The sequence below is a fragment of the Fistularia commersonii genome, chromosome 2 (assembly GCF_037954325.1).
Source record: "Fistularia commersonii isolate RoL2024-O1a breed Wild chromosome 2, RoL_Fcom_v1.0, whole genome shotgun sequence".
NCBI classification, from domain to species: domain Eukaryota; kingdom Metazoa; phylum Chordata; class Actinopteri; order Syngnathiformes; family Fistulariidae; genus Fistularia; species Fistularia commersonii.
Window position 1 is genome coordinate 18,318,295 of NC_141285.1, and position 26,564 is coordinate 18,344,858.

The window sequence follows — 26,564 nt, forward strand, 5'->3', positions numbered from 1 at the left end:
TTGACCAGTTTGGGTGAGCTCCTTTACTAAAGACTTCCTGTGGGTGTGGTTTTTTGACTGCTGAAACTCAGGAAATTAATGTTTTATAACCCTGTGAAAGACAACAATAACAACAACAGCAGCATAGCAGAGGGGAAATGAGATATGTCTAAAATTAACTCATCAGTTGCTGCCAAATCAAATAAAAATGTCATTGACTTTCATTTTGGTGTTTCTCTCAAAATATAATTTTCATTAAAATCACAGTACTTTTATATAGTATGTATATATTATAACAACCACAAATACATCACACAAAACTGTTATCTCTAAGATGAGTCACTTCATTTAAACTTAACATTGCCCACTCGTTGCAGCTCCTCAGTTAGATTTAAGTGCAGGTCTACTTGTGTGTAAAAACTACATTTGATGACCACACGTGGCTTCATACCATATGTCAAAAATATACTGTTTCATCATTCATCACCATTGTGCATTTGGCTGCACACAATCATCATTTGTATTTTCTTGAAAGCCAGAAGCATTCCAGTAACACAGTAAAGAGAAAGCTGCATATCCTATTCATAAGAGAGAATGTGGGAGGAGGTGATAGCAGGCAAGCTCACTGTGTGTAATGTCCTCCTCGACAGCAAAATTTAGAACATAAGACATGATCAATATTCAGGGGAAAAATATGCCTGACAGAGCTGCTGGCAAGACACTTTTACTCCATTTATAGATACACAGTCCTAGATAGTCATTTGTGCTTAATAAAATATGAAGAACCTAAAACGGGGATACAATGATAGATAGATAGATAGATAGATAGATAGATAGATAGATAGATAGATAGATAGATAGATAGATAGATAGATAGATAGATAGATAGATAGATAGATAGATAGATAGATAGATAGATAGATAGATAGATAGATAGATAGATGGATAGATGGATGGATGGATGGATGGATGGATGGATGGATGGATGGATGGATGGATGGATGGATGGATGGATGGATGCATGGATGCATGGATGCATGGATGCATGGATGGATGCATGGATGGATGCATGGATGCATGGATGCATGGATCAGATGGGTTGGTATTTAGACCGGTAGGTACGTAGGTAGGTAGGTAGGCTGGTTAATTGAATGCTTAGTCCCTCCTGTGCTTGGCCCCATTCTTGGGGCCAAAGCCTGGTCTTCAGAACATTCACCACCTTGCTCTGAAAATATGCAGCCGCTGTCACAGAAGAGACAAGGGAGTCCAGAAAAGAGGCAAGGCAGCAATTGACTGACTCTTTGGGGAGACCAGATGACCCTCTTCAAAGTGATAATGTAAACACAGCTATCTAGTGACTGGTGGAACTGTGGGAGTTTGAAGTAAAACATGAAGAATTATCTAGATAAGTGTAAAACCCAACCAACACAGTAAGTTGTCTTGCTCTTTAATCCATTCAAGCAGCCATTCTGATAAAATCTAATACATGCTGGATATCCTGCTATTTTGTAATAAAAGGGCTTATTTTTTGGCAGTTAAGAGGTTATTTTGAGTTCAATAATATCAAATAAATGATGCTTTATGATATGCATGACAGAATTTCTGATTTTTAAATCATATATATATATATATATATATATATACGTAGGCCTAGGAAACTTTCAGTTGCAGTATGAGTTAAATGTAATCCATGTAAAAATTTGTCATGTATGGTTTTTAATATCAAAACTTGTGAAATGTTTTTAACAAAAAAGCTGTACCCAGACATTAAAAATCATTGCCAAATGCCATGGGTAAGTTAGCAATTAGACTTTAAAAAAAGATTATTTTGAATAGTAAAAAAATTGCGATAATCATCCCAAAAAAAATCACAAAGCAGTTTTTGTTGAAAAAAAGGTTTTTATTGCTGTGTTATTTATATGACATGAGTCTTATTATTCATATACTTTGATAGATACATTGTTTATGCTGAGTGTCTGATATAATTTTTGTACAAGATCACTCAGAGCCAATTCCAGTAAGACTTAATGTGCCGCCCCAGTGTTTTCTACATATAATGTTGCAGTAGGTCTTCATTGCTTAACTGGCCTCTTTGCAGCTGCACATCCACACCAGCTGCTGAAGCTTCAAACAGCTGGTTTCTATTAATGTCAGCCTCTAGAAACATAACTCTGAACAAGCATTTGTTGACTTTAGATGTGGGGTGGAGGCTGCAAAGATTTCATAATATGTGTGTTTGGTGACGTGAGTTGTAGAACACTGTTAAATAGAAAAGCCAGGTCATGACCTCAACATCTTCACCCATTTGAGAGATTCTTCCCAGTCTAGTTTCTACAGTTTTCAAGTCATACATTTTCTGTTAGATTAGATTTTATTGTCAACCAAGCATCATATCCTTGCCAGGTTATTTATGTAATAAATGGTATTAATTTAATGGTTTGGAGTTGAGGCTAAACAGCTGAATTTGGAGTCATCTGTTCGTGTTCAAAAGGTGCAATGTTTTATAGGAATTTCATTTTTACAAAATTAACCACCTCTTCATTTCCCATAGTCTATATTTTAAAGTGACAACATACCAGAGGTTTGTTAGCCAGTCATTTACCACAGTGTAATTAGAGTGAACCACACGCTAACCGCTACATCTCCAAAATGGAGGCCATCCAAACACATCCACAGCAGTCTGCAGCCAACTCCCCTGCTTAAGTAAATAAAGTCTGTCTCTTTCCACACCACTCCAGCGTGTGTGTGTGTGTGTGTGTGTGTGTGTGTGTGTGTGTGTGAGTGCAGTTCTACACACTCACTCTGAAGGCACAGATCCAACTGTAACAATGTAAATTGTTTCAGGTTCAAAGTGATCTGTGTTGTTGCCACCCACCCTGCTGTGGGAGTGAAGCAGAACCCATTTATAGCACGTTGTGGAGTGACTGAAACATTCCGTGTGAAGTTGTCAAAACAATGGTATTGTTTTGTTGTAAAAATAAAAAAAAAGTTTTGGGTAAAACTTTTTTAGTTATGCACCTTTCCCCAGTAGGTTATTGGGAATGCTTCGAGTGCATTTTTGGCTGAAAGTGAAGGTGTGTTTTACCTGTATTCTTGGAAAACTATTACAATCAAATTTTTTTAACCCTTTTTAACCCAAAGTGACCATTCCAAAGAGTTTCAAAAAATTAATACATTTAACACTTCTGCCAACTTAGACCTCACCAGGTCAAGAACATTTACATGCTGTGAAAGTTAAGCATTGAAAGTATGTGAACTATGGTCTAAAACTTTATGGTCCACGATCACATCCAGATTTTTTTCTGCAGCTGTTGATAGGTTTACTTAAAATAGTTAAATATTTTGACAGCTCGAACATATTACACAAAATTAAATGAAGGTCTCCTTGCTGATTTGGGTTGATCTCATGCCATTTCGCTTGCACTCAGGGTTAAGAGTCACAGAGTTGATTAAAAAGGTGCCCCTCAGTGGGCAGAGTATAATTACCAGGGATGGATGCTAGGAGGAGCTGGCAAAGTTCTGGAGGTAATTATGGGCAGTATTTCCACAAAGTCCTTACCAGGGGGACAACACTAACTTACATCTACTGCGAAACCAACATAGTAGCTTTGGATAATTAGGATATATGATGCCCTTTAACCTTGTGCTGAAAGAACACTCAATCATTACTTAATACTAAATTCACTCAGGTGTAGAGACACTATTTGCTGCAAAAGTGGATATTATCTGGCACCCTTTCTTAAGAATTATTTGTATATAAGAGACAGTATTAGCTGTCAGATGGTTTCCTTGGCAACTTCACTTAAGGGAAACAAAGCTGTTGTGTCTACCTACAAATTAATCATAACAAAAGGTAAAGCTTCAAGTCTGAAGGATTATGCCTGGTCTCAATATATCTTTTCTAACACTGTTTAGCAAACTTCACAGCAAACCATTTCTACATGTCCTTTAACATCATTTTTAGAGGGCAAAGGATCCCAGCACTTTTTTCTGTCGTGCTGAAAATAAAACAAATAGCAGAAAACATTTTTTGATGATGCTGAACCAAAACACAAAACCAGCATATTCCTCTGCATAACCGGCATAACACTGAAAATATGCTGAATTTTAACTAATTTATGAGCACTGAATCATAACACTTTTGAGAAACTGGTTATCCTATAATAAACAGTCTCCTTGCAGGAATCTGTGATGTTTCCTAGTTTACTCATATGGCAATACCAATGAACTCCAGAGTAAACCGTAGCAATATTTTGTATAATTCATTTATCCATGAAAGTAATGTCTAGCTATTGGACATGGAATGGAAAATATCTTCATGTCGATATTCTGAATAGTTGAAAAAAGAAAAAGATACAGGCGTCAATACTTTAGTAGGCTGTATTTATTTTTTTTCACAGATAAATTGTGTAAGGGAAATGTAAAAATCAGCAAAATGCAAATATGCTACACAATGACACACATCTATTTTTTCTAGATTCTCAGCCCTGCACTGAATTCCCTGATCATTTCTGACATTCCTGTTAATGACCTGATAATAAAACGGTTCACAACCTTCACAGAGTGGTTTGAGAAATGAGGCATGAAAAACAATGAAATGCTATGTGGGTTTTATATAGCGCCTCCCCATACAATCATGGAGCAGTATTTAAAGATCTAGTCAGTATTACTGACTACAGTTTGTTTCCATACATTTTCTGTACCACATACTTTCATATAGAATAATAACAATAGACCGATGGGTAATAATAGGGGAAAAAATATATTTTGCTGTTTAAAAAAGCTTCACTGTTAATTCATAGCGGTCAGATTACAAAATTGTTCCCTGTTGCAGTGCCAGAGGGCTTTGTTAACCTTCAACAAAGTGACCAAGGCATGGCAGTGGTCTGTTGAAGTCTTACTCAGACTCTCACCATGGACGAACCACTGGAATACCAGCATGCGGGCTGCCAACCCAGGGGCCTCCCTGACTTCTTACTTCAAAACTCTGCTGTCTATAAATGAAGCAGAATCCTTATAAACTAAGGATGTCCCTCTTATGCCTCGTTATTTTTGACAATATTTGGATTTTTGTCATTGTTATTTTCTTGTTTTCTCTGGTTTCTCTGGTTTGTTCATCGCTTTTTAAAGTAGTAAACCCAAATGGTTGATTTCAAAATTGTTAACGCTATGAAATAACACGTTTTTTCGAACTTGAAATAAGCAAATTGTTACATTAAAAGAATAAAAAATAAACTAAAAAATAATGTTTATTTTTCAGCTGACATCCCCAAACAAGAAAAATAGTGGGCAAATAAATAGAACTGATCCCACCATCTATGTAAAACCACAAACATGCATCACAAGAACTTTATAGCTAATGACATCACAGCATCTTGAATCATGTGCAGGACATGGAATTCATCATAAAACTGCCATCATGTGATCTGCTGCAGATTGAAAATCGAAAACAATTACTCCTTTTAGCAATCTAATTGCATCACATTTTGATAATTAATAAAGTCGCATGAACTGAAATGATCAAGACCATAAGTGTCTCAAAATAACATTTTCCAAAGCAAGACACAAAAGCATTCTGTTGCTAATGCTTTGATTTCTGAAGTGTTTGTTGCTCAGTTTCCACCACACAGTTGGTGGTTATCCAAATAGATTTACCAGCTTAAAGAGAATGTGCATAGTACTGATGTACCAGCAGGGAATATTTGAGCAGTAAACTCAACATGTTTCAACAAAGGGGAGATCTTACCCCTTCCATATCAATGAATGAAAGCTGATATGAACGTGATCGTGCAACATGATCATCATTTTCACGAGAATTAACAGAATTTCTTCACTCTAGGAGTCTGATGAGGAACATTACAGGTTTTGCCTGATCTCAAAATCTCTAGATCCATTCTATAATGGTTGAGGGGAGATATTTTTCCCAAACATACTTCTATTGTGAATACTTTTTTCACTGATTTATCCAGACAGCATTTGCATAGCTGCAGTTGAGAGGTTATTTGCTGTGGAGGAGCTGGTTTGTGACAAGACAAAGGTGTGATTTTATCTGCGGACATCAATATCCTCAGCATTAATCTATTTGAATGAGATGTCGACTAATAACAGTTGACATTTGGTCAATGCTTCTAAGATAGACGGCCTTCTGTGGAAACTTCAAATAGTCAGCAAGAATGCAGGGGCGGCAGGCTGGGAGGATGTTATACATCTGTGTGTGTGTGTGTGTGTGTGTGTGTGTGTGTGTGTGTGTGTGTGTGTGTGTGTGTGTGTGTGTGTGTGTGTGACATTCAAGCTCGTAGTTTCTGTGGGAAATCTGCCAAAAAGGGGGAGGCAAAGTATCTGGGTTTGAGGGGTCACACAGCCCTGGAGAGAGAAAGTTCTGCTTTTCATTACATCAACCCATATGTCCATGTTTCTGCTTCGCCTATCAGACTCCAGTCCGTTTCCTGAAATTGTTATGTCAGTCAGTGATCCAATTCTTCTCTCTCTTTCTCCTACAGTCTCCCCTCAAAATATGGATATATGTAAGCATGTCTGATTGTGTGTGATTAAAAGGGTAATAATTCAGCGGGGTGGCGGGGCCAGTGCCAATGAGAAAATTATATATTTCAGAGGAGCATTCACTAAATGTCCATTTGAATATTTCTCCATGAAGCATTGACTAGCAAAGCAGAAAAAAACTGAAAGGCTGCAGGAAGAGTGCAGGGCCAGCAAGATAAATCTTCTGAGCTTTGTGTTCACTTAAATTTGGTCTAATGTCTGATTTACACTTGGAGAGCCTATTGAATTAACTTGCAGAAAAGCAGCTTCCCACTGATTTCTCAAACTTACCAGTATGAGATTCAATCTGCTCTTTTTAGTATTACTGTATAATCCTTTGGCTGGACTTCTGAAATATGTTATTCTAAAGACTCCCTTAACACTTGCATTATGAAAATCAAATCTAACAAGCACTTAGATACTTATTTGACATTGTTTTAGTATAAAGAAAATAGATTACTACATTAGTGTAGGTTATACTACCTTTGTACTTAAGAACCAAGAGTAAATCCATATAGAAATATCCTTCTTTACTGTAAGGTCAATTCTTAGGGTGTGTGAAAAAGAGGCTGAAGGTTTCCACCCCATACATATTTATTCTGATTACTCTACCAGAAATAGTTTCCCAAAACGTCATGTCTCGCAAATGGTGGCTACTGTGCCACTCAAAATCACATTTTGCTTATAGAAAATAATCACTTTTGTCTAAGTATTTGCCTGCTTCCTAGTGTTAAACTCTATGTATTCTTCACCTGAGTGAAGTTTAAACATGCAGCTGTAACAGGGACTCCCTACCCCCAGGAGGGGGGGAAAAAAAGGGTGTAGAGGGCCAGCTCCACCCACGATACCCTGCTAATATAAGGTCACATCCTGATATTTTCAGATTTTATTTCATAGTGACTGTTGTTCTGCAAATGCATTTTTGTGTTGTTTTAGAAATACGCTTGCTTGCTCTCAAGACATTTCAAGAAGACTTTGCTGGTGTTATTTTCTCAGGACAAATTTGCTGATTCAGCGTGGTGGTGATTCAATAAGCATTCATTATTTATCTAAAAAGCAAATTAAAATGTCACGAGATGTTTGCTAAACAGCAGGGGGATGCATACCATTCCTGCTGTGGAAAAAAATCTACCTTTAGTCGTGAATACGACCAACGGATGGCCAAATGCTTGTTATTTTAAAGAGTTTTTTTTTAATTTCTGAGCCTTATGATGCAGCCTTGCAACAAAGTCTTATCGAGGGGTGCCTGCCTTTAGGAACTCCTACCCCACAGAAACATAACTGGGGAGGCCTTTGTTATACAAAGGGAATACCATTGCAGCGCGTTTGCCTTGAGAACAAAGAATCTGAAATACTTCGGTGCCTCGTCTAAGAGAGAACATCTGTGTCGCTCTGTTTTGTTTTTGGCTTTTTTTCTGGGGGCAAAACTTTTCTAGTGGGTCCACTCACAATTTAATGGAAGCACTTGTTAGGGCTTTCAAGTGTTCTGGCTGGTATGTCTGGGCTGCCTGGCTTTGATGGAGAGACTTCTGAGAGGCTGCGAAGACACAGCATTCTCGTTTTCTTCGTGAAATGAAGAGGCGGTGGTAAATGAAAATTAATACACATATAGAGAGAGGAGGGGGAGGGACAGAGAAAAAAATAATATAACCACCCAACAGAACTAGCATGATAACAAGTTCCGTCGACGGTCTTTAGCATGACACAACGCTTAGCTAACCTGCGGAGGAATTCGAGCGAGATGAGCGCCGACACTGGACCCCGGCGTACTCTTTTGTCCCGCCGAGTGCCGCTAACTCAAGGCCCAGTGGGTGGATAAGTGAAGTCACATGGTCACTTTTCCTTTTTCCCACACAAACACACCCACATCCTCCTCAACTCTCCAAACACACACACACTCACACGCCGCAGCGGGCAGTCGGCTCCGTCTTCACGCTGCTGCTGCACAAGTTGCTCCCTACTGGACTTTTTTACGGTTTCCCCCACAATGTATGCGAAGCGGGAATAATATCCGTCTGGTCTGCGTTTATCTTCACTTCTGGGGGCTTTACCCGGAGGAGGTGTTCGACTTCAGATCGTCTAAAAGGAATTGAATTCACCAAGTGAGTTCCTTTTAAGTAACCGTTTTGCTTTATTTTTATGAAGCACCGTTGTGAGCTTTAATCGTGTATCTTGACTCCTCGCTAAGTATCGAAATCCTCCTCCCGCGCAAAACGCGGGGTCATTGGGGTTATAAAAGTTTTAGTTTGCCGTGCTCTGCGTTTGAGACGGCTGGTCAAAACCAGCAAAGAACGCCGTGTTATGATTTGCTGTGTCGAAACCGTTTCATTTCTAGGGGCCTTTAATGTAATGTGGCACTGGTCAAAGCCGTGGTTGCTGGTGTTATTTCATGTGTCCCGTCACAAACCCCCTCCCCAGCATCCAGGTAACCGCGCCAAAGGTGCTAACTGCTATTCAAAAGGGGTGATTTACATGCCTGTCTGCCTTTTGTTTACTATTGACAATGTTTTACTGCTCTTGGCTCTGCAAGAGAAGTGGGGGAAACTTGCCGCTTTCATCCCACACTAGATGAGTCGGCCTCCATCTGTGTAGGGAGAGTGGGAGTTTGAGCTAAAACAAATGTTACATGTGTTAGGTGTGTTGTTTTTTTTGTGTGTGTGACGCTGTGTTATTAATTTGTATATATACTTGAAAAGTACTCTAGTATTGGAGCTGTGACTGAGACATTGCATTTCAACAGATTTGGATTTTAAAACAACTGTCATCAGTCGCATGCGAATGTGTCCCTTTCGTCTCCATCCCTGTAGTTCCATGACTCACCATTTTTCCTCAAATGTATTCTGTTAAACAACACAGCATTGCCTTGACAACCTGAATGTGAAATAAGCAGCTGAGATTTACATTTCGTCAGAATCAGGAACCCAGAGGCTGTGTGGTAAACGTGCTGCAGAAAGATGAGCCTGGTGGATGTGAGGCAGGCAGCGGGGTCTCTGACCCTTTGCCTTTCCAACAATGACTCCAAAGAGCGTCACTTGGCTGAGAGTGACCCAGAAAGCTTCAGGAGTAGAACCATGTCACCGGACCTGAGACAGGATTTCAACATGATGGAAGAGAAGAAGAGGGTTACCCAGATCCTGCAGAGTCCAGTATGTAGTGTTACCTCAATCATACAACCTTGTATAGTGTATTGGAAGTGGTTTTACAGCTAGCGAGACATACTTGACTGACTAACATGCATTCTTTATCCTTGACTATGTGAGGGCACTTTCATTAATCTGGATTTTGGAAAATGTGGAAAGAAAATGGCAGTGAAATACAAGAATAAATGGAATTTCCTAGTGGTGTTTAGACAGATTGAGGGCAGTTGTGGATTTTATAGTAGATCATGTATTTCATGTTTAGTGAGCTGTCATATCAGAATTATAACATTTTCTCTTTAATCAATAATTAAAAATCCATCACATATATCAAATAATAAGAAGAATTATACCTCTGCGGAAAATAATCCAGGGATACAAAGTCAGCAGTGCTGTCTAGTTATTTGGAGTACATGGAGGAGCCATGAACACATGCCAGTGAAGTGCATAGAAATAAGGAGAGCCCACACTCATCCGTGATTGCATAACAGGCCCAACAAGTGGAACTTATCTCATCACCATGGGAACGGGGGTTGGATGAAGCAGAATGCTGGAGCCAAGCTGCAACATTGAAAAATATAGTGCTCTTTCAAGAATCACGGGCTACTCCTGAAGGCACGAAATTGATAGTTAGGTTTAATACAATCCTCCCTGCCACATACTTACAAAGAGGTTTTTCACTGGCCTGTCTGATTTGTGATTTGCAAGAAGAAAAGTCTGAAAGCATATGCTGTGCTTCCTGACTCATCCAGGGGAGCTGTCTTAGAAAGATTTAAGTCACGCTGTGTACGTAAGAGTTGCCTGGTTAATAGAGCTTAATACACTCTTTGTGTCTTTTCGACCTTTAAATCTATCCGTCTTCATTTTTTTCGTATACAGGTATTTAAAGATGAATTAGAAGGTCTCATCCATGACCAGCTCACGAAAGGCAACAATCCCACAGGTCTCCTGGCTTTGAGACAAATAGCTGACCTGGTCATGGCCAGCACCATGGGAGGGGCTGGCCCCTTAACTTCACCTATCAGTGAGTGGTTGTCTGCGTCACTGTGTGCTTGAACCACAATCTATTCCCCTTTGGGCCTGTTTGTCATTCTGTGTGTATACCTCGTGTCTCTGCACTATACAAGCTCAATATAGTTATTGTCAGAGGCTGAATTCTCCAACTCTTGTGACACTGAACAACCCCAAAACAGCTGGAAAATCGTAGATTGTTGTCGACAGTATTCTTCAATGTCAGGTTTTTTTATTGAGTGGCCCTCATGACTAGCCTGTAATGAATTAGAGCAGTTTCTGTGGAGTTCACAGAGCATTCCAGAGCCGAACAGATCAGTTAAAAGTGTCAAAACATGTAAATGTTGGGAAAAAGTCATTTGAGGAAATGGCTGTAAAGTAACTAAGACAGACATGCTCTTTTGAAAAGCTGGGGCCACTGTCAAAAGATAAGGCCCAGTATCATTAAAGAACCATATATGGTATTATAATCCAAAAATATCTTCAGTTTCATGTTTGGAATTCTGAGAAAGCCTTTTTAACCTTTAAGCTGGGATATTTTAATGTTATTTGTGGTACAAGCAAACTAAATCCAACTATGCAAACATCCTTTGAAATGTTTGAAAAAGGTTAAATATCCCCTCTGGGCATTTATTAGGTATATGAGAAAAATATCCTAAAGTGTGGTTGACATGCCATTTGCAGGAAAAAAAGAGCATCATTTCCTCATAAAAATTCCAACCTCATTCAACTACTCCACCCTTGTAAAAAATAGAATATATGAATATGACAATATTTTTTCATTTCCTTAGCTGAATTGCCGGACATAATATGCCATCTTGACTATTAAGTCAAAGCTCAGTGTTTGTGACCTTGAGGCTTCTTGTTTTCACTCGTGTATTCTGAAATTTCAGAACAGGACTGGGTTCCTAAATATCTGTGATGTCACAAATCCCTCTAACACTGTCTTCATGTTTTTGATAACAAACACATTGTTTTCTTTTTCAGAGCCATAAAATTATTTTCAAAACATGTTTTAACATGGAAAACTCTCCAAGCAAGAACAAACCTTGAGAAAAAATATATACTCCATTCTTTTTTGCCTCTTATGTGAAATAACCATGGTTTTACATTTAGTGACTTTCAGTGGCTCCCACCTGATTTGTATTTAAGATGAGTGGCAACCGCATGCTGTGGTTGAAATGCATTTTGTTGCCATTTCTATAATTTCTACTGCACCTTGGCTGTGGTACACTGCTGATACATTATTTGGCTTTAGGACTTTGATGCTGTCATCAAAAAGATGTGTTTACATTTATTGGTGGGTAAATGTTTAGACACCGCCTAACCAACTGTAAAGGGTAGGTGGCTATGCATAACTATGCAGGAGTCTGTGATATCAATTTGACAAAAAGCTTCAGTCTGGGAATTCATGGTAAAACATTGGCAGCTATACCCACACTAGGGAGTCATAGACTTATGCTAATCATTTGCTGCTCTTAATCATTAGCAGTGCTTTTCCCCTCTTTAGTGCCTGTCTGTTAAAAGGTGTCCTTTAACACTGCTCTAAACAATATAATAGCAGAAACACAGATTTATGAAGAAAAAAAATAGTGACACAGATCATCTTAAAATCACCTTTTCAGTTAACTCAGAGAGAATTTGAAAGTGAAATAAGTTTTCTAGTGTCAGACTCATATAGACACATCATTTTACACAGTGAAGCTTGAACATTCAGCTGTGCAAGAAGGAAAAACACATTCTTGACTGGAGGGTGACTTTGATATATTCAGTGCATAACGAGTCACTGATGACATTATGTCTTGTGACAGGCTTTGGGATGGTGTCTCCAGTAAATGACTTGTACGGTATTGAGTCTCCATCGTTTGCCAAAGGGGAGAAACAGAGTCGCTGCAAGCTGGCCAGCCTCTACAGGCTCATTGACCTCTTCAGCTGGGCTCGCTTTACCAGCTCATACATCACCGTGAGTACAACTTCATGATCACGCCTCAGTGAACATTTGCTCCTGTGTGTCCTCATGTGCTGTTGTTCAGCCCCATGAAGGATAAAAAGGAAACTACTTTCAGATTGAGTGTATTGTGCTTTGGAAAGCTGAGTCCTGTGAATATGAGCAGGTATAATAGTTAGAGATAAGAAGTAAAACACAGTTCTCAGAAGACAAAGCCAAGAATTCGAAAAACTTGTTTTATCAACCTACAGACTGATTTCAGTGTTTTTTTTTTTAAAGGGAAGAAAGCTCCTCTGAGGCTCAGTGTTTCCTGTATCATTTAGCAAGCAAAAAGGGTCTCAAGTTTAACTCAAGAATAACCAGACCTCAAGAATGTCCCTCTTTTATGTGTACATATTTGCTTTTCTTCTGACTTTAAATGGACATTTTTTGATAAAAATTCAGATGTGAGAATTCTCACGGGGAAAATATATCTCACAGTTAAACAAAAACATTCTTTTCACTGGAGTTGATTGGAGAGTAATTTAATTTTCATAATACTCACCTTTTCTATCAGGTACGTGTGAATAAAGAGCAAGACCATGTTCTCATTTGTCCAAGAGGTCTATCATTTGCTGAGGTGACAGCAGCAAACTTGGTAAGTACAATATATCTTTGTCTAAATGTCTCCATGTATAGATGTAGGCGTTGTAGTCTTATCTCAACTGCACGGTCTTTTGCAGGATATTGTAAACACACAGGTTCTTTGACAATCCATCAAAGGAAAAAAAATACATTGTTTTTTCTATTTTTTTAAATTCATCACCTGTAAGTGAGAGGCAATAATTGCCAGCTGTACCTGCTGGTAACAAAGATAAATCATTGTGTGCTGTTTACTGTATTTTCTTTAGCATGTGAATATAGAGATGGGGGGTTACACTAATTTTGTGTTACAAGCAACAACCACTTCAACATGTACTGAAACACAGGATTCACTATTAATTTGCTTTGCAGCAAAATTTCATGATGCTGTCAATGGGCTGTCCTAGATAGGTCTTCTTTGTGCAACAGAAGTCACACATATTTTATGCTAGTTTGTCATTACCCTAAATGTTTTCGGCATTAAAGATATTTAAAATGGGCATATTTGAAAGGGAATGACAAAATTCTAACAATCTTTCTTCCAAATAATTCTTTTTACTCGTGCAAACACCAAGCAAGTTGTCTACTAATGATATTAGCAAAACTAGCTTTGATTCAGAAACCGTGAAATCCAATCCACTTAAATGTATTTTTATGTAATTTGTAAGAAAATGTTTGTATCTAATTGGCCCTGCCACACTTCTGTAACATCCTGTCCTTCTTATCCCTATTCTGTAACTCGATAGGTTTTGGGCTTAAACATTGTTAAAGTTATGATTTCACACATCTGTCCACGATGTTTGACTTTTCTTTGTGTCTCAGTCAACAAGTCTTCTACATTGATTTATTTTTTTGTGTCATGCATCACTGTCAACTGCCCTCTTTTGTTTTGGGCTGCTTTTATAAAAGTATTTTTTATATGGTTGTACTGTTAAATCAGTGCGGAGTACATTGATCCATGCAGCTCTCTCTTGCTCTTTCTGTCGTTGTCACTCTGACAATTAACTGTGCAGCTCCATTCTTGAAAAGTAGTTTACCCTACCCCATTGGTAGGTGGATATTGATGGATCCTCAGAAACAATACCGTTATCATTACTTTCATAAAGGCTCATTGCATCTAAATGTGATATCATAACACCAAACTCTTTCCATGCATGTAAAGTCTGGCACCATTTCTGGTCTGAATCCACACTTTTCTGTTAAATTAATTTCAACACGTTTGCTGACAACATCATCAACCCATTTTTTTAATGCAGTGTTTGAACATCAAAATGCTTTCATGTTTTCAGTATGTGTATTTTAACCTAATTTTCTCTATGTTTTCAATACAATGCTGAGGGTATCTGAAATAATATTGAGCATTACTATATTTATTCATTTTTTGTAGGTGAAAGTAAACATGATCGGTGATATTGTCGACCAAGGTTCTACTGACCTGAGTATTGACTACTTTGGATTCTCTCCTCATGCTGCCATTTACTCAATGCGTCCTGATGTGAGATGCATCATCCACACACATACCCCTGCAACAGCTGCTGTGAGTATGCTCCAGGCCAATGTTAAGGAAGCTGCATCTTAATTAAAGCATGAAAACTGCTGTTAACTGTTTATTTTTCACCAGAGGAAACAGCCGCTCCCTGCATGCTTGATTATTTTATAGACAGACCCCGTCTAATGCATTTTTACCATTTCCTTTCAAGCAAGGCAGTAAAATGCACAGCATGTGATGAGCAGTGCTGTATAAGGTTTATTTGTGTCTGACAGCATAACTGTGTCTCTGTTTAGATATTTGTGTGCCACAGTCTCATTTGCTTTTATCCCGTGTTAACAGGTGTCCTCGATGAAGTGTGGAATCCTGCCCATTTCCCAGGAGGCTTTGGTGCTGGGAGACGTGAGCTGCTTTAGTTACCATGGCAGCCTCGATAATAAAGAGGAGAAGGTGGAGTTTCAGAAAGCTCTGGGCCCCACTGCCAAGGTACTGTCAAACCAAACCAACTCATTTAGTGGCAGGTCAATTTCACAAAATATAACATTAGCCCATGGGAAAAACAAATCTGTACTTGTTTATTTATGCATTGTCTCATATATCAGGTGTGTTGGTAATTATTTTTCGGTAATAAGTAAATCATAAAATGTGGAGAACATTGAGGGTCCATTGTAGGAGTAGAAACTACAAAGGTAAAGAACCTTTGTTGCTAACTTGTTTGATATTTTTGAATTCTAACAACTTTTTCATGCAGACAGTGGAATAAAAGACTATATTATGTTACTCATAGAAAGATTTAGGATCCAGGGTTTTTGCCGCTTCAAGAATACTAGAGATAGTGAGAAATCTGATTTTATTTTGTTCAACAGTGAAGATCAGCAGTTCTGCATCACACAGGATGCCTACAGAATATCTCAAACATCCACTGATGTATCAGCTCTTACCTCAAAAATTGCTTTTCATGAAACATAATTAAACATGAGTTTTTTGTCGAAAGACAGTGTCAGGCAAGATATAACATAGAATGCTTCAGAATGGGAATATAATTCGAGGGCAGGTCTCCTGTGAACAACTATTCAGCTCTTGATGCTCATATTTTGGGGAGACAAATGATATATATATATGTGTGTGTGTGTGTGTGTGTGTGTGTGTGTGTGTTACTGAAAGGACATTAATGCCTTGTTTTACTTTACTCAAAAGTATTTTTAGGGGCCTCTCATACTACAAAGAGAATCCAAAATGCTTAAGGTCCAAAATTCTTTATCAACTGTTTACATATTATGCATTTTTATGAAGATAGGCAATTATAGGCTTTGAGCGGCGTACATTAAACATTGTATTTATCAAGTACATTTGCTGTTTGATGCACACAAGTATTTTCTTGATATACTAATGCATGTGCTGAGCTGGATTTATCAATTGTGTCCTATTGAATTTGGTGTGCCATTAACCAGTTTTTTTTTTTTTTTTTTTTTTGTTTTTTTTAGGTGATGATTTTGAGGAACCATGGCCTGCTTGCTCTGGGAGAAACAGTTGAAGAAGCTTTTCACTACGTGTATCATTCTCAGCAGGCTTGTGAAATCCAGGTAGAAAAATCTGTTGTTGTTTTCTGCACTTTTGCTTTGCCTGGTAATTACTCATCTCATTATATATTTAGTTGAATACATTAATGGGTTGATGATAAGTGATACCATTTTTTTTTAATCTTCATTGATAGCAGTCGTAGCTTCCTGTTTTTTGTTTGGTTGTTTTCTGTTTTTCACAAGTTAGTTACACCTGGTTGCAAAAAGCATCACATTTGAACTGGAGAAAAGCATATGTATTATGCCTTGAATTTATGGACAAAATGTTTTGCAGCTTATACTCAAGGTATAAACAAATACTGTTTGAGTCCTCTGCAGTTTACATTTTGGGACACTTACAGAGTTGTGTTATACAGTCTTGTTTACTTTGAATCTTGCAATATCAAATCCTTTCAGACGAACACACTTCTCTCTGAATATTAGACTACTACTAGCCTAGACCAGGGGTCAGCAACTCATGGCCGTATGAGGTTCTTGCATCCCTCTGCTGCAGCTCCCTATGCCTTTGGAAAATAAATGATATGTATTTAAATTTATTTTATTTTATTACATTATTTGTTTTAATTTGAATCTAAATTTGAAGATTATGGTAATCTTGTTACATAAGATAAAACATTTTTAATTTCTTGTCACTCAAAGTGTGCGCCACAACCGGCAATGCAATATATTGAGCTTTTTAAGCCCTGACATGCAGATGCTGTGCGCTGAGGTTTAAGAAAAACAATCACATTAAACAGATGAAATTAATATTTCATTTGCAAATATATATTCGTATGCATATGATTAAGTGGTCCTTTTTTGACATGTGATTTAACAATGACGGCAAACAGGAGCAGATGGCATTTTTGTTTTTTGCTGCAGGGTGATAATTTGAGTTCAGCCTTTTACTTGATAAATATGAGAAGGACTCAAAACAACACTGAGTATCTTATTTGAATATTATCTTAAACGCAGCATTCAAAACGTTTTTGTTGTTTGCAAAATCTGAATCCTCTTTTTTTTCCTGTAGCATTACATTGATTTCATAACTGTAACACAGCAGTCTTTTTCATACATAGCATAAAGGGAAAAATGTTACATACAGCATTATCTCCATTTTAGATCTCAAAAGGGTTTTGTGACTCCCGGTGATTTCTTTTCTGTGGGAAATGGGTCCAAATGGCTCTTTGAGTGTTGAAGGTTGCCAACCCCTGGTCTAGACTATGTTTAGCAGCAGGATTTTCTGTCAGCTCTTGCTAAATTATCTACTAAATTTGTAGATTAACCACAAGTGAAAATACAAACTAAATGAACCCGCACTTGTAGTGTTTTAAAATATAACGAAATCATGTAGAAAATGTAGGTGACGTTGTAATAATCTCAGATACATTTGCTATTCAATTTGTTTGTTTAGGTGAATTGTTTGAGATGTTCAGGTGGTGTCGACAACCTTGTGCTCCTGGACAGAGATAAGTTTAAACCACTGATCCAAGGAGTGGCTGCTTCAGGGATGGCAGTGGACAATGATTTCAAGTGGAAAGTGGGCGAAGCAGAGTTCGAGTCCCTTATGAGGATGCTGGACAACCTAGTAAGTGACCCTTGACCTGTGTCCTCAAGCACAGTGCTCAGTGCTCTGGGTTTCCTCATTCAGGCACTACCTCGGGAAGTCTGAGAGAAAATAATTTTTTTGATAATATTCTTGCCTCTCTGGTTGTGATATTTACTTATCTATGGAGGTTGTCCGTCATCAAGGTCAATTCTGGTTGACATCTCTTTGCAGCAACGGGCCTTGAGTTTCTTCTCAGAGGAAGTTAAAGTCCAATTGCCATGACAAGATTTCGACCAGAATTATTTATGTCATTTCATTGTGTTTTATGATAAATGCCTCTTTTGACTTTTCATTTCAATCCCTTAAGTAGAAAGTCACATTACCATATTAAGCACTTGACAACTTATGAAAAGTGGTTTGCTTTTTGTCTAAGGTTCGTATGCTGTTCTCAGGTATAATTTTTATTCCCAAATACTTTTTTTCAACTGGGTAGACATGCCGCACAACGAACAGTCAGGGCTTGACTTGCTCTGTGGACACAGAGATGTCAGATTCTATCACTGTGATTTGTTTAACAACTGTGGCTTGAGTGGGCTACAGCTGTTTTAGCTTTGTGTGACTATGGCTTGGCTACCCTGTCAGTCATAGCTACTAGAGGAAGGCATGTTGTGGGCATTTAAAGCCACACCAACCACATGACCATTTAGGTACACTGCTTTGACATGGGATTGGGTTTTTTCTCAAAGACTGTTGAATATGATGCTGAGAGCAAATGGTAGTTGTGGTGAACATCAACGAGTTCGCTGGATGCACTTATGGTCACAGATAATGGTATGGCAGAAAGATGATTTAGACACAGAGTTGCTCAGTTGTTTACAGGACTGAAAATATTAAATATGAAAAATATACTGAAACAGTTTTTTGTTTGCAAGAAACAGACAAGTATAGAAATTGTGTCTGACAGTTTGTGGATCTTACAAATGTAATCACTATTTGAAAGTCATCTTCTACTCATCAACTTACTTTGCTGGCAGAGTAATCAATAATTAACTTTAATCAAGAGCATTTACTATACAGCTATAAAATGAACATTAAAAATCTTTGTTTATCTACAACCAACTCGTAACCTGGAAAAGGAGAAATTGTGTATCTGATATATTCAGTTATATATATAATGTTATTCTGGATACATTATTGTACATGGATTAACTGTGTTATAAGACTAAAGTTGTTCTCTAAAAGTACATGGAAAAGATAATCCTAAGCTTTTCACATGACAGTGACAACCAAATATTGATTTTTGGAGAGGTGTTGATATTTTTTTTCTCTAAATAGTCTAGTTTTCCTACAATTGCATAATGAATTCCCTAAACTGGGAGTATTTTGGCAACAAACTTCTTAAACTGGCTATGAGACTGACAGAACTGATTGTACTGTCGGACTCCCCATAATCGCACAAGAACTCCATCTGTAAGTGCCTGTCAGAGGTTTCGTTGTTGTATTGTTAAAACATTTCTTCATACTAAGATTATATCTCCCCCTCCCCCGAAATTGTGCTTGGGAGAAAAAAATTGTATTGTATGAGAGCACATAAATATGGAAAAAAAAAGAACCCTGATCCTTGGTGGCTGTGTGTCCTTTAAACTTTTTTATCTTTTACAGCTGATATCAGTTATATAGAAAGGATTGTGGTGGAATGCTGAATAACACTGTAGAACATTTTTAACTGGTGAAGGATAACCATCCTAGAATAATGTCTCCTCTGTGTGTGACCTTACAGGGATACAGAACAGGCTACTCTTACAGAAACCCCATTGTCCGTGAAAAACCTCGATCCAAGAACGATGTGGAGATTCCTGCCACGGTGTCCACTGTTCCGTCAGAGGACATTGAGCTGGGCCTGCGTAGTCCCTTCAAGTTTATGGTGCAGAAACAGCAGAGAGAGAGGACCCGGTGGCTTAACTCACCCAATAGCTACTTGAGGGTCAATGTACCTGAACAGTCACCAAGCGGGGATGTCAGCCCCAGGACCAAGACAATGGTGCGATGAATTTCTGTAGCCTTGTAAATTAAATTTAATCGGCTAACCCTCTTGACTACAAAAATAAAGGGAATGACTCATGTAGCAAATCCTTTGTATAAGTCTGCCCTCTTGTGGTCATTTTTAAAAACAGGTTAAAATTCTCAAGTTATTCTCACTTGCGCTTTTCTTTCTATCATTAGTGGATGAAGTCTTCACAGCCTGGCAACAACATTGGTACACCAATAAAAATTGAGGACCCTAACCAGTTTGTACCACTTAACACTGATCCCACTGAGGTGTTGGATAAGAGGAACAGGGTAAATAGCACATATTACAACACTGGCAGAAAGAATGTGTTTCACAGTAAACATCCTTATTCTTGTTAGTCCTGTTGTTGAAGTCATCATACAGAATTCTAAGGATGGCCAGAAATTACATTTACTACAATTGCATTTGTTACTACATCAAAGAAATTGGTTCACAAATTATTTTCCAGTTAATTTATACATGCTTGAGCCCATAATATGCGTTAACAAAGCACTGGTGGCTGTAATTCATACAGAATTATTTATGAACCAGAGAGATGACTATATTGGAGAACATTTTTTTTTATCCTACTGTGTAATGTAGGGATATATATATTCTAAGGGAATGTATTAATATGTGATAAGTCTCTTACAATGCTGCAGTTTTCAATATTTTGCTGAATGAATCCTCCAACAGATAAAAGAACAGCACAGAGGGGACCTAATGACTGCAGGACCAAAGTCGCATTTACTGGCAGGCATTGTTGTGGACACCATACCAGGACCAGTGAGTAACCAACAATCAAACAACCTCCAACCATTATGAATTTGTTAAGAACATGCTCAGTCTTTTCTTTCAATTAACATCTCTATCCATCTATCTTCCTGTATCAGGCTTTCATCATTGAAGATGAAGAGCAGGCTCGTTCTCTTCCCCCAAACCCATTCAATCAACTTACAGAGAAGGAACTCCAGGAGTACAAGAATATAGTAGAACGAAAGCAACAAGGCCTTGACGGTATTCTTTTCTACCTTTTGTAGTGTCATCTTCTTTAAATGTATTATTACAAGGAATTTCAATCTGATATTGTCCTTTTGAGGTACAGAAAGTTTCAGTTTAACCTATTCTGAACTTTGACCAAATTCTGTAAGATATGGTCCCGTCTATCAAAATAGTAATGATAATGATATATTTTATTAAGTTCTGCCTTACTCAACACTCAAGGAAATTCGTATTTTAAAGTTAATTCTCCCAATATAAAATGAGATGCAGAAACAAAGATGATTGATGTAAAAAAGGATCCATAAGGTCCTCCACAAAGCCAACATGGAAACAGACATTGATGTTAATGGTTCATTAAATAGTTTGAATCAGAAAACTGAGGTTTTCCAATCACCGGTAATGTTAGGGCAACATTAGATATTGATATTTCTCTTTCACCGGACATTTTTTAAAGTTTTCCTGGTCTGACAGAATTTGGTAGAAAGCACACTTAAATTGCCCTCCTTCTCGTGGCCAGAAGGGGGCGCATCCCTCAGTGGTCAAAAAGATTTTAGAGAAGTATAGGAGAGGGATTTACTTCTCACTCGGATTATTTACTCTCCAAGGATGCAATGTGTTTGATATGGCTTGTTATCTTTCCATAGAATTATTCAGCTCTTCATGACATTATATCAGTAATGTGTACTTTCCCATAATTAGTATCCAGTTCCTAGGGCACACCTAGTCATTTTTTTTAAACTTTTTCATACACTTGATAAAAACTGGCTTTGGTCTCTGCAGAAGTTCTTCTCGAATGCATTCCCTAATTAATTCAGTAAAAATGTTTACGTTACTATAGAGTAAATAAGGAATGTCTTATTTAATACAGCATGTGTTCCTTTCTTGACAATTTATGTAGATCCGAACAAGGGGGCGTTGGACCAGCGATATCTCAATGACCTAAATGGTCAATTCCAATGGTCAAAATTTGGAATTGACAAGCCAGTAGAGCAAAATTCATTCATTTAATACGATCTTTTTTTTTTTTTATCCCAAACTAGGTCAGTTGCCCTGGGGCGTAGGCCCTCTGGGACTCACTTATGGCAAATTAATTTGAATTGCAAATTAACCTGCACGAAACAATCAAGAGTTTTCCAAGGTATATAAGTAAACAGGATAATTAAAGAAGAAGAGTACCTGGAAGAGGGCCACAGAGCTGACACAAAGTGGTTACACAGTTTTATATTCATCCAACTAAAAAAATGTTGACCAGCATCCAGCTGTTTCTATGGTCAATGCCTTGTACCTGGGAGTCATAGAAAGTGTTAAGTGACATTCCACCATCATCTAAAAATGATATCTGTTGTGCTGTCAGCCAGTGAGGCCATATTAAAGTTAAAAACATTAGCTTCCGAAAAGAGTCATTGGAAACGGCTCTGATGCATGGTTTTCATTAATATGAAATATGCTGTCTTGGAGACTTAAGGATAAAATCAGGGACTGACGTCTCTAAATATATTGACATCAACCATGTCAGAAGCAACAGCAAGATGCAGGATATAAAGGTAGACTTTTTCAGAATCTATGCATTTATTGATATCCCCCTAAAACTGTTAAATTTGTATCACTTCTGCAGTTGGACTTAAAACTGGAGGGGCTAGTTCCTAGTTGGTTTTTTTTTTGCCAAAAATTGGCAAACCTTTCATAGTGTTCTTACTATAAGATGCCAGGTTTGATATGAGCCTGTTGTCATTAAGCGCTGATGGATACCGATTCCCTAAAAAAAAATTAAAAAAGGCCTCATTGTTTGTTTTTAAAGGCATTTGGGTAACTCCTTAGGGGACTAAATCGTTGACTGTCGAGACCATCTGTTGCCTGGCAACTAAAAATGTTAAAGAAATCCAAAAGCTACAGATTAAGGCAGCAAATGAAGGGGTTGGAGATGAGACTCTCAGGTCTTAGGGTTGTGAGGTTCATGCCATTGAAATAAGCCAGTTGGTATAGTTAATAGCTGAGGTGTGCCCTTTAACTAGTAGGAAATGCATGTTATTGCGTGATCCTTCCACTCTTTCAGTGAAAACATGAGTGAGGTCACGGAAGAACTCAATCAGTCTATGCCAATATACATGTAATACAAATGTCAGTAATAAGGATCGTTTTGGTTCTTATAGCTCACAATAACCTCCTTATTTAAATATTAGAAACACAAGATCTAGCCTTACTGTCCCCACTATGTGAGTCATTGGTTTTAGTTTTGATTTTGAAAAAAACAGACTTGCAATGTTGCACTCCATCTCGTTTATGTTTATGCAAGGTAAAAAGTTTTAGATTGCTATATAACAATAAGGTTTACATCTTTTTCCAGAAGACGAAGATGCCACCGATGCGGATGAGATGACAACATTTGACGGCTCTACTATCTCACTTTCCCTCTCTCCAATTATGACACCACTTAAAAAAGGTAATGAGGTAGAATTTTGCAATCATCATCTGTGAAAGGAGATATCAGCTCATATTATGAATAAAATATCATGTTTAATCACAGATATGTGATCATATGACTAGCTCGTACAGGATATACGTCCCATTCTGACTCAGTTTTATCTGTTGACAGACACAATACCCAATGGGAAAGACCATTCTGAGGATACAGAGGAGGATCTGAGCATCGAGGTCTCCAAGCTGAGCATGAGCACATCAGAATCAGTGGAAATCTCCATAACAACGAAGGAGAAGACAGGGGATGCTCAAACCCCAGAGAGCCAAACCAAGTCTCTGAAGAAAAAGAAAACGAAGTTCCGCACACCATCATTCTTGAAAAAGAGCAAGAAGAAGGAGAAGGAAAAAACAGAGGCCTAAGTAAATTAACTCTTAAAAACAGTAAATATCACGCTTCTAGTCTTCGTGTCAGCTTGTTGGAGGAAAATTGCTGTAAGAGCACGGACTGTCATTTATTTCGTAATTTAGTGCAACTATTACAGTTTTTTTCCATGTTGTGTGATTAGATGGAAAAGTTGATGTCTTATTTTGGAAGTTTGTGACTTTAGGGCTCAGACAAACTAAGTCAAACAGGAGGTAATTGAAAAAAATATGTATTTGCAGTTGTTTGACCCATATTTTAATGGGATTTAAAGTAATATAACATACACAGTTTTGGAGTTAAATCACCACATTAGACTGACTATTACTTAGGATATGAAGGTAGTTGGTGTGAGAGAGGATGATACGGAGAATAGGGTTAGAGAGAGAGGGTTGATCCGCTGTGGCGACCCCTGAGGGGAAAAGCCAAAAGGAGAAGGAGAGGACTGACTATTATTTGTGATTTTATTTTGTTTTTGCACAGATTCATTTTTGAATGTATACTGAAAGATTAAACTGTCACACCAGTCATGGATGAATATTACCAAGCTTTTCGAGTCTAGGCTTTTAAGAAGTACGATTTGTAACGTAACATATTCACAGTTATCCTATCTTGTAATTATATGTTGATTTATTTTATAGGTATCACATTGTCGTGTTAGTTAATCAATTTTTTGTAGTATTAACATATTATCATTATAACTGATATTTAACATGCTGTGACTGATAATATAGTAATAATTCATTTGTTTTAACACCTGTTAGGGGTTTTGTTTCCATGTTTGCTGCTTTATTGAAACAAAGAGTGGACTGTGACTAATAGATTGAGTTCAGCAAGACATGACATGTGCTTTATAAATTATCCAAACAGGAAGGTTTGACAGAAATGACAGGAAAATAACTGTCTGGATGTGATTTGACAAGGAATGAGTTTACTGTAAGTGGTGTTTTGTCCAAAAATGCAGTTGGTGGAAACAAGCAGTGGACAGCATATAGCCACATAGTGATAAAGTGTCTTCGAGAGCCACATAATTGGATCCCAGTCAGTAATGTGAATGTTTTTTGTTTTTTTTTTGTCTACCCAAAGGGAGTGAATTCTTTGTCTTTTTGTAAGATAGTAAGTTTTTGTGAAAATATTTACAACGCGCAACCAAATCTTAGAGAATAGAAGGTGACAGTACAATCTATTAACAAGTTAACCTTTTTTATTCACCTTAATTAAGCTCCTTATTAACTGAACTGGCGTTTGTGCCTTGTGTTTACAAATTGTATTACTTGTCAGTTGTGTGCCTTTTCCTTGTATTTCTACTATTGTTTACATTGCTTTTTGTACCTCCTGTCAGTAGGGTTTCACATCACATTTCTGAAGCGAAGCTGGTTTTTTTAGTACTCCCTTCCACCTCGCGTAATAATAGGGATATGGGATGTGTTTCCAGAAGTTTGATACTGTCTTTGTTTGTCAGCTGAGACATGTTTCTTAAAACATGGGATTTTTGATGTATGCATTTGTATTCCATGGATTTCATATTGTGTGAAGGTCCACGTCTAACCAACTAACCCCTTGAGTATGAAATAAAGCTTTCTCCAAAACTATTTATACAGCTTCTCTCTTGAAAATAAAAGGCAGCAGCGTCACCCTAAAACAATGCACTCTGTTCAGTGATAATTGACCATGTGAAGCTGTATAATCAGTCTTCAGCCATGATATGAATGGGTGTTGTCATGGTAATCCACTGAGTGGGGCTGCAGACACAAAGAGGGGATTTGGTGTCTCCAACAGGTGTTCATGTTGGGGGAGTGACTAGATCTATACCTATACCGCCCAAAACACCTATATTATGGGATGACAAGAGGGAAGCACATCAGGTCAAAAATCCATAGTAAAGCGTATTGATTCAATTAAATTGGCATTTTGATAATTCAAGAAAATAAAACAATAAATACGTTTAATGTTATCCTGTTATTGTCTGATATTTTTTCCTCAATTTTTCTGTCACTTGAAAAAGAAATGCATTATTGGGCTCCAAACTTCTTATCTGCACTATCCCTTAAAATGTGGAAGACAATGGCTTAGTGCTGAGCTCTTCCACGTACTGACAGTGCTAAAGAGAGTAAGAGCAGGTGACACACGTCTGGCCTGCTAGAGTGTGACCTTAGGGCAAAGTGCAGCTTTTATTTTAAAACAATAGGGAGGAAGGGGGGGTGCTCTTAATTGCTGGAAAGATGGATAAATAGATAGACTAATAGATACAAACATAAAGAACACATGTGACCTAGAGTCAGACATTTGGTGCATTCACATCATAGCCATGTGCACGCATGCACACTCACACACACACACACATACACATTATGACTTTGCCTCCTCTATGACAGCCGAGCCACTGGTGTAATCCTCAGGCTTTTCAGATTACTCCAGTTGGGGTCACATTCTACACCAACCTACAGTGGGTCAGCTTTCCACCCTGGCACTATCAGCAGACAGCACACAGTCGGTCATTTTGCACAGATGAGCCTTTTCCTGATGAAGTGCTGTCAGTTTCCATTCCCTGCTATACATGTCAAACACTTTATTTGCCTGTTAGAGCACGAAAAGGAGACGATCTCCGAGTTGACATAAAGACTGTCCTTTGATATGTGGCAGATGCACCTGTTACAGGCACCTTAAAAGAAAAATGCTTTCGAGAAAAGAAACAAGCTCTTCGACAAAGACAACGTCTGGTCATGTCTGTCTGATGAAATACACGTTTGTGTTCACATCAGGACAGTCTGTGTGTCAGACCTTGCCAGGCGGTTTGTAACAGACTCCATGGGAGGGTGTATTCTCTCACAGGCGTCCGT

General features: G+C 38.0%; 1 protein-coding gene across 1 annotated transcript; it reads left to right on the top strand.

Annotated features, from left to right (window-relative positions):
• The first annotated feature begins 8,481 nt into the window (after positions 1 to 8,481).
• On the top strand, positions 8,482 to 25,316 carry add3b (adducin 3 (gamma) b). Its single transcript, XM_086171561.1, has 15 exons — positions 8,482 to 8,621; positions 9,431 to 9,665; positions 10,536 to 10,680; positions 12,479 to 12,630; positions 13,172 to 13,252; positions 14,624 to 14,773; positions 15,068 to 15,211; positions 16,210 to 16,308; positions 17,699 to 17,872; positions 19,614 to 19,874; positions 20,057 to 20,173; positions 20,580 to 20,669; positions 20,777 to 20,900; positions 23,230 to 23,325; positions 23,479 to 25,316. The coding sequence occupies exons 2-15, from the start codon at positions 9,474 to 9,476 to the stop codon at positions 23,721 to 23,723; spliced, it is 2,070 nt and encodes a 689-aa protein (XP_086027687.1). The 5' UTR covers positions 8,482 to 8,621; positions 9,431 to 9,473; the 3' UTR covers positions 23,724 to 25,316.
• Positions 25,317 to 26,564: the final 1,248 nt, after the last annotated feature.

Bases quoted from the DNA above. Each gene is read 5' to 3' on its own strand.
- add3b (XM_086171561.1), top strand. From the start codon at position 9,474: ATGAGCCTGGTGGATGTGAGGCAGGCAGCGGGGTCTCTGACCCTTTGC. The intron at 14,774-15,067 runs GTGAGTATGCTC...CCGTGTTAACAG, and splicing joins ATACCCCTGCAACAGCTGCT to GTGTCCTCGATGAAGTGTGG. The intron at 16,309-17,698 runs GTAGAAAAATCT...TTGTTTGTTTAG, and splicing joins AGCAGGCTTGTGAAATCCAG to GTGAATTGTTTGAGATGTTC.